Genomic DNA, 8,021 nt, shown 5'->3' on the forward strand with positions numbered 1-8,021 from the left:
CCCCTCTGATACTTAATTCCGAAAAGGTTCAGATTTGGTCAGATTTGGTCCAAACCAATTTTTGCTTCCCCTGACTCACCACTGAACTGAACTCCCACCTCCAAACGACTGCACCTTTTACTGTCCCTGCGAGTCGTGGCTCAAAGGAGGAAGGAGACAGAGACCTGATGTGCAACACTATAACAGTGAACGAGTTCATTCTCCGGAGCTTCCCCATTGGTCAGTTTTCACATTGTGTTCTCCTCATCATTTTACTCACGTACATGCTGACCATCATGATGACCCGTCACAAGCTGCACACCGCAATGTACTTTTTCCTGAGCAACCTCCCATTCCTTGAGATCTGGTACACCACCGCCACGGTGCCCAAAGTGCTAGAAACCTTTGTAGCAGTCGAGACAAAAATTTGCATGCACTGCTGACTCGTTTAGGCTTTCTTCCATTTCTTCCTGGGCAGCACGGAATTCTTCATCCTGGCCCTGATATCCTTTGACCACTATTTGGCCATATGCAAACCCTTGCTATATGCCACAATCATGACCAGCAAGGTCTGCCTCCAGCTGTCCATAGGTGCTTGGTTCGGGGGCTTCATGTCTATATTCTTCCAAACTATTCTGGTCTTCCAGCTGCCTTTATGCGACTCCAACATTATCAACTATTTCTACTGTGACATTGGGTCAATCTTAAAAATAGCTTGCACTGATACCTGCCTCATTGAGTTGCTGGGATTCCTGGCTGTGATCACAGTTATTCTCAGTTCCTTGATGTTCACTGTGGTATCCTACATCTGTATAATGTCCACCATCCTCCACATCCCCTCTGCAACATGCCACCAGAAGGTATTTTCTACCTGCGCTTCATAGCTGACTGTAGTCTCGATACTCTAGGGGCTGTTCTGTTTATGCACCTGAGGCTGAGTGTGCATTCCTCATTCAGTCTCAACAAGGCAGTGTCAGTGCTAAATCCCATCTTGATCCCCTCGCTGAACCCTTTGATTTACACGATAAGAAAGAAGGAGGTGAAGGCGGCCTTCTGGAATGCAGTGAGCAAAAACATGGGTTTCCTGAAGCCTGGCTGCTTTTCTCTGGTGGAAAAAAACCTAGTTGCTAGGGCTGGAATTTTCAAAGAAGACTAAAGGAATTAAGCACATTAATTCAAAGGGGTTAGTGTGCATACATCTTTTAGGCTGCTTTGAAAATCCCAGCCTACATGAGATACCCAAATGATAAATACCAGAATAAGATTCACTCGCTGAGCAGAGGGCCAGCAAATATTAATCAAACCAATGCATCCCCCTACGCATCCAGTGCTGAGGATTGAAATGAGACCAAGAACTCTACAGCTCAGAGGGGCAGCACAGGGCCTGTGTATCACAGACATCAGCAGGAGTTGAAGCCTCAGTGCTAAAATCCTGAGCTTTTGCTACTGCCTTACTGAAACCTGTTACCACTAGAATGGGATAAACATCAGAGTTGGTCGGGGATTCTTCACTGAACAGGTTTCCATTGGGGAATGCCGATTCATCAAAACCAAACCAGTCTGTGAAAACACATTTGTTCCCATGAAACTTTTCCGGGAAGGTTTCTGACACCAGAAGTTCTCCCAAGCTAATGGCTCATCGGGCTGACTCAGTTAAGGCACATCAGTTCTATAGCTAACAGTACACAGAGGCGTGATGGGGCCAGCATCATGTCAACCTGCCTTTGAATGCCCAAACCGAATGGATCAGGTATCCTTCTGCAGACGGGTAAACCAGACATGGCCTTTCACTATGAGATCAAGCGAGACTCAAGCCCGTGACCTTCAGGAGTGCGGTCAAACAGACTCAATGCATGTCCAGGCTGGAATTTCTGAAAGCAAGCTCACACTTTCTAGCTTGGAAAAGAAACAACTAAGGTGGGATATGATTCAGGTCTATAAAATCATGACTGGTGTGGAGAATGTAAATAAGGAAGTGTTATTTACTCTTTCTCATAACATAACATAACTAGGGGGTCACCCAATGAAATTAATAGGCAACAGGTGTAAAACAAACAAAAGGAAGCATTTCTTCACACAACACACAGTCAACCTGTGGAACTCCTTGCCAGAGGATGTTGGATCACTTGATGATTCCCTGTTCTGTTCATTCCCTCTGGGGCACCAGGCATTGGCCACTGTCATACTGGGTTAGAAAGACCTTTGGTCAGACCCAGTATGGGCAGTCTTATGTTGTAATGTTCTTACAGAATAGCAATTAGCAGGGTGATACGGGTACTTACCAGCGATACGGAAGATCCTGATTCAGATCACAGACTTGAAGCTGGAGCTCCCAAATTCCAGGTGATTGCCAAAACCTCTAGACTATAGAGTAGACCTTGTGCTAGCCCTGTACATCCAGGGGAATTTCACCCTTGGAACGCTCTTTAGGTTGGTAACTCAGGTGTATTTTTCAGTGAAATCGCCAGTGTTCCTGTGAGGAAGCTACTGAAACCTTCCTGGTGGCCCCATTACATTGCTCAGTGAAGATTTTTATTTGCTTATTTGTTTTTAATTGCGGGATGGGGGTAGACTCAAGTCCTAGCTTTGCTCGCAGCTTGCTAGACTCATAAGCCCATTGTGTATCCCCTGGTAACTGCCCAGCACTCCAGCTACGCCTCTGGAGGTAGAAGTTGCACTTTCATGGTAAAACCCCTCTAGGACGGTCACTGAGGTTCGAAATAAGGACTATCGTCAGCTCTAAACCCAGGCACCTAGTGGGTCGCTGTTTTAGCACCCAGCTGTCGTAGACTCTGAGGTGCTGTCTACACTTAGGGCGGCATTTGGGGTACAGGCACTGCATGTGTTGCCACCTGCCACAGTAAAAGGCAGGCTGTGTCTAGATTTGCCACACCGCAGTGACAGGCTCCGGCAGAGGTGGGGAGGCAGCGGGACACGACACTGCTACCAACAGCAGTGTAGATGTGGAAGGCACTGCCTGGGTGTGTGGAGAGCCCACGTAGGGTACCGGTATATGCCCTGGGGGTGAAGGTATGTGGGGAACTTTCTTCTTCTCTGCCCGCCAAAGCTGGGCCTCACCATCTACACTGCTGCTAAACCTGGGTTAGCTGGGCATTCGGTGTCTGTATGCTGCATGATGTCGTAAGTGGAGATGTACATATAGGCTGAGATTTTCAAAGCTGCTAAAGGGGATTTGGACACCCAATTTCTAATAAATTACTTAAATTGAATCTATCCCCATACACCCTATCTATCTATCTATCTATCTATCTATCTATCTATCTATCTATCTATCTATCTATCCCCATCCGCCCCCTCTCTTTCTCTCTGTTGTATCTGAATTCTTCCCACATGACTTTACACAAAATTCTCCCTCTCTTCTCTAATTCCTGGAATAGCTTGAGATTGTTCACATTTTCTCTTTTCTCCAAAGCTGTCTCTCCCCGTACATAGCCATTCATAGAATACAGAACCATAGTTCTTATTACTGTTTGTTAGTCATTCAATACATGTAAAATTGCCTTGTTGGTATTCCCTTGTAATGCTTCTAATCCTAAATTTCTTAATCATGATTAAAAAACAATCAAACTATGGGACAAGTCCCTGAATTAATATAAACTCAACTAAAATGTATCTGTGTCTATGGGATGAGTCTACACTGAACCCTAGTGGGGATGGAATAGACATAACCCCACTAGATTTTCATAAATCAGAAGTATATGAATTAGTGCTGCTCTCACACTGAGAGTTTTTGCATGGCTAGAACTAGTTGTCTCTCACTGTGTCTCTTGCACAGTAATACACAGCGGTGTCTTCCACACTCAGGCTGCGGAGCTGCAGATACACGGTGCTGATGGAGTTATCTGTCGAGATGGTGACTCTGTTTTTCACGGAGTCAGCATAGATAGTGGCACCATCTTCAGGGTCAATTCTTCCAAGCCAAACGAGTCCTTTCCCAGGAGTCTGCCTGATCCAATGCATATAGTACTCGGTGAGAGTGAAGCCTGAGGTTTTACAGGATATTTTCACAGACTCACTGGGCTTCTTAATTTCTGCCCCAGATTGGACCAGCTGAACCTCTGACTGAACACCTGTTGGGAAGGCATATAATGAATATTGGAACAGCCGATTTATCCCCATTATCCGAGCATCCTGTGAATTCCCCATGTTCTCACATTACCTGGATAAGCTGCCATCAAGCAAAGATAAATTAAAATATGCCTCATATTTATTATCCTCTGCAGCCAAACCAAGCACTGATAGTCTGAGCTGGAAAAGGAGGTGACAGCTTTGTCGTTTCGATGTGGTTATTCTAGAGGGGGAAGGAGGTTGGCTTTTTAAACAGGAAGCTCCCCACAGACTTTGCATAAACACTCATCACCTTCAGAAGCAGAGGGGGATAAAAAGCAGCAAGACACTTGGGCCCAGATTCTGATCCACCTGCTCATGTGGGGGAGTCGCTCACCCCTCCCGGTGGAGCCTCTGAGGACAATGAGTTAGGCTTTTATTTTAGGCAGAACCCTGAAAGGATCTGCTCTAACCCAGGGCTAACCCTGGGAGACGTTGTGCCTCAGCTCAGAGATACGGTTCTGAGTCACAGCTCTTCCTTTGCTCCTTTCGCCTTCCCAGGGCATAGTGATACAGGATCTAATCCAGTTCCTCTTCTTACAATTCCAGAAGGATTCTCACTGACTTTAGTGGGTTTGGATCAGGCCTTTACGGCTGGAAATTACCAGCACTAAATAACGCCCTGTCCATAACCTCAGCTACAGTGACCTTTGAGCAGGGGAGTGGCGGCAGGACTCTGCCAATCCCCAGTCCTGCTTTTCCACCTCTTCCCGGGGGAAGGAGTAAGCAGCTGATTAGCCCTGCCTCATACCTCTGCACCCAGATCGGGCCACTTGAGATATATTTTCCCTTTCATAGATTCACTATGTCCCAGGCCACTCTGATCATCTCATCTCACCTCCTGTGTGACTAGGTAAATGTCGACAAATGTCAGTTTGACCCCGCACACGGAAACCAACCAAAAACATTTCCCTCAATAAAAACTGAAAGTTGCAGACAGGCAAAGTAAGAAAAACACTGCTTAAGAACTTCTTGGAGTTTATTTTAAAGATATTTCCTTTGCATACATTGACAATTTGTGTTTTAACAGTTATAAAGGTTTACATTTTTGAATCTCGACGTCTTCTGTCAGTCAATAGTGATTCGCACCTTCTCGTTAGCTGACAACTTACAATTTTTCACAACTGTGAAAATATAAATAGGTGAAAATCATAAAAAATACTTAAAATCCATATTGTCGCACAAAGAGAAACATCTCACCAGGAAGAAAATATTACAAAATTCTACTGACCACGACAAAATGAAAGAAAGAAAGAAAGAAAGTGCAAGGACATTCCAGGGGAAGTGGTGCACACCACATAATTAGGAACAAGTAACATTTTGCGATACAAAGGCTTGAACACATAAGAATGTGACTAGAACAGAACAGACTAGAAATGTGTACAGCAGATATCCCTACAGCCCCTACAATGGAAATCGAGCAGACATGGCCTGGAAGGGCTGCATCATATGTACAGTCTGTGATCCAGCCCTGCCCTCGCACTGGGAGTTTTTGCATGGCTATGAATTGGATTCTGCTCACTGTGTGTCTAGCACAGTAATACACAGCCGTGTCTTCTGTTTTCAGGCTGCTGAGTTGCAGATACGCAGTGCTGATGGAATTATCTGTGGTGATGGAGATTCTGTCTTTAAAGGACTCGGAATATTTTGTTTCACTATCTTCAGGGTCAATTCTTCCTAACCAAAGCAGGCCTTTCCCGGGGGCCTGCCTGATCCAGTACATGTACACAGAAGTGAAAGTGAACCCTGAGGTTTTACAGGATAGCTTCACAGACTCGCCGGGCTTCTTCATTTCTGCCCCAGATTGGACCAGCTGAACCTCTGACTGGACACCTGTAGGAAAAGTAGATCATAAATATTAACATTCCAGATTTATCCCCATTAACCCAGTTTCCTATAAATTCCCCGTGTTTTCAATTTACCGGCATAAGCCGCCATCAAGCAAAGGTAAATTAAAAAATGCCTCATAATTATCCTCTGCCGTGAAGCCAAGTGCTAATATTCTCCACTGTAAGAGGAGGTGACAGGCCTGGTTTTTCAATGAGGTTATCGCCGAGTGGACAAGAAGTTGGCTTTTTAAACAGGAAGCTCCCCGCTGACTTTGCATAAACACTCCAGACCTTCAGAAGCAGGTGTGGATAAAAAGTAGCATGACACTGGCCCAGATTCTGTTCAGCTTGCTCATGGGGTGGATTCACTCATCCCCTCAGCAGCGCCTTTTAGGGCAAAGGGTAGGATCCTTAATTTAGGCAGCATTTGAAATGAGGCTTCTACCACAGAGGAATAGCGCCAGAGGTCATTGCATCTCAGAGATAGGCTTCTTGATCAACATTTTTCACATTTATCCTTCCAAGGTTGTAGCATAAAAAGACTGATAAAACTCCCATTGGGGTCACTGGAAGGACTCCCTTTGACTTTACTGGGGGGTGGAGTGGGCTTTTTTCTGCTGAAATATTAGAGCAGTAAATCGTTCCCTCCCCTTGGCCTGAGCTGGCTCAAACTGTGTTCAAGGGATATGGAATTAAGATTCTTGGATGCAAGGTCTTGGAAGCAGAAATGGAGTCGTAAGTGAGTTCTCACTCCCTCTTACTGAGTGACGTGCCTGGGGGAGGGGTTAAGTTACAATCTAGCACAATAGGACAAGTTATGGCATAAGATACACTTCTCAGAGTCATGGATTATAAGGCTAGAAGTGATCATCTTGTGACCGCCTATATAACACAGGCAGAAGAACCTGACCCAGTAATCTCGGCAGGAAGCCCATAATTTCTTTTTGGTTCAGAGCTGTGTCATTTAGAAAACATCCACTGCTGACTTCAAGCGATGGAGAATTTATCCCAGGCCTTTGTAGGTTGTTCCAATGGTTCAGTACGCTCACTGTTACAACTTTGCACCATAATTCTAATCGGAATTTGTCTAGCTTCACCTGCCACTCACTGGCTCTAGTTAGGCCTTTTTCTATTAGATTAAAAACGCTATCAACACCAGAAATAGCTTCCCCATGTTGGCAGTTGTAGCCCATGATGAATGCACCTCTTAACCTTCTCTTGGATAAACTAAATCAATGGAGCTGCTTGAGTCTCTTAGTATAAGGCACGTTTTCCAGACACCAGATCATTCTTGTGGCTCTTTTCTGAACCCTTTCCATTTTTTTCAATGTACTCGTTGAGGTGCAGACACCAGAAGTGGGCACAGTATTGTAGCTGGGGGTCTCAAGAACTTTCACAGTAATTGTGGCAGAATCAGCCATTTAGAAAATAATGGGCAGAGGCATATGTGCTGCCCTGATGGGCCAAGCATTCCTCACATTGGGTGGTATATTGTAACGCTCACTTATAGAATCCCAGGGATTTATTGGAACAATGTAATTACCAACTCAAGCACACATAGGCAGGACTGAACTTCCTGCTAACACACAACCCTCACCGCAACCTCAAATATGACAACATAACAATGTACAAGGCAACAACTTAACACTAAAATTCAGTTACTGTACCATTCATTGGTGGAAGTGCTTTCTTGTGCTAAGCACTACAGTATAACTCTTTACCTCAATGGGAATATTTGCAGTACAAAGTACCACTTAGTAAGTAAAAGAGTGGAAGATTCTGACCTTTTAAGAATGAATGTGAGTTTTGATTAAGTGGTATTGAAATATTTGGTTTCTCAGCTAATGCAGTTTTAGGGCTATTAGGTTTATGATTCATTGTTGTTTTTCTCATATTTTACTACATTTGTGTTTATTAGCTGAGATTTTCAAAACTACCTAATATATTTGAACACCCAACTCCAATTAAAATGAGTGGGAATTGGTCAGCCACATCCCCTAGGCTGCTGTGAAATTCTTATCTTTGTTGCACTTGGAAGAGAAGAGAGTATTTTAAAAATGACACTTGAAAAACCAATGGGATAGA

General features: G+C 44.4%; 1 pseudogene and 1 gene segment (V, D, J or C); one reads left to right on the plus strand and one right to left on the minus strand.

The window, feature by feature from the left end:
• Positions 1-263: 263 nt before the first annotated feature.
• On the plus strand, positions 264-1,135 carry LOC123347696 (annotated as a pseudogene).
• A 2,609-nt stretch (positions 1,136-3,744) lies between these two features.
• On the minus strand, positions 3,745-4,119 carry LOC123347697. The segment is given in 1 exon segment: positions 3,745-4,119. A coding segment is annotated over 1 exon segment (375 nt).
• Between the last annotated feature and the right edge of the window lie 3,902 nt (positions 4,120-8,021).

The sequence above is a fragment of the Mauremys mutica genome, chromosome 13 (genome assembly GCF_020497125.1).
Source record: "Mauremys mutica isolate MM-2020 ecotype Southern chromosome 13, ASM2049712v1, whole genome shotgun sequence".
Taxonomy (NCBI): domain Eukaryota; kingdom Metazoa; phylum Chordata; order Testudines; family Geoemydidae; genus Mauremys; species Mauremys mutica.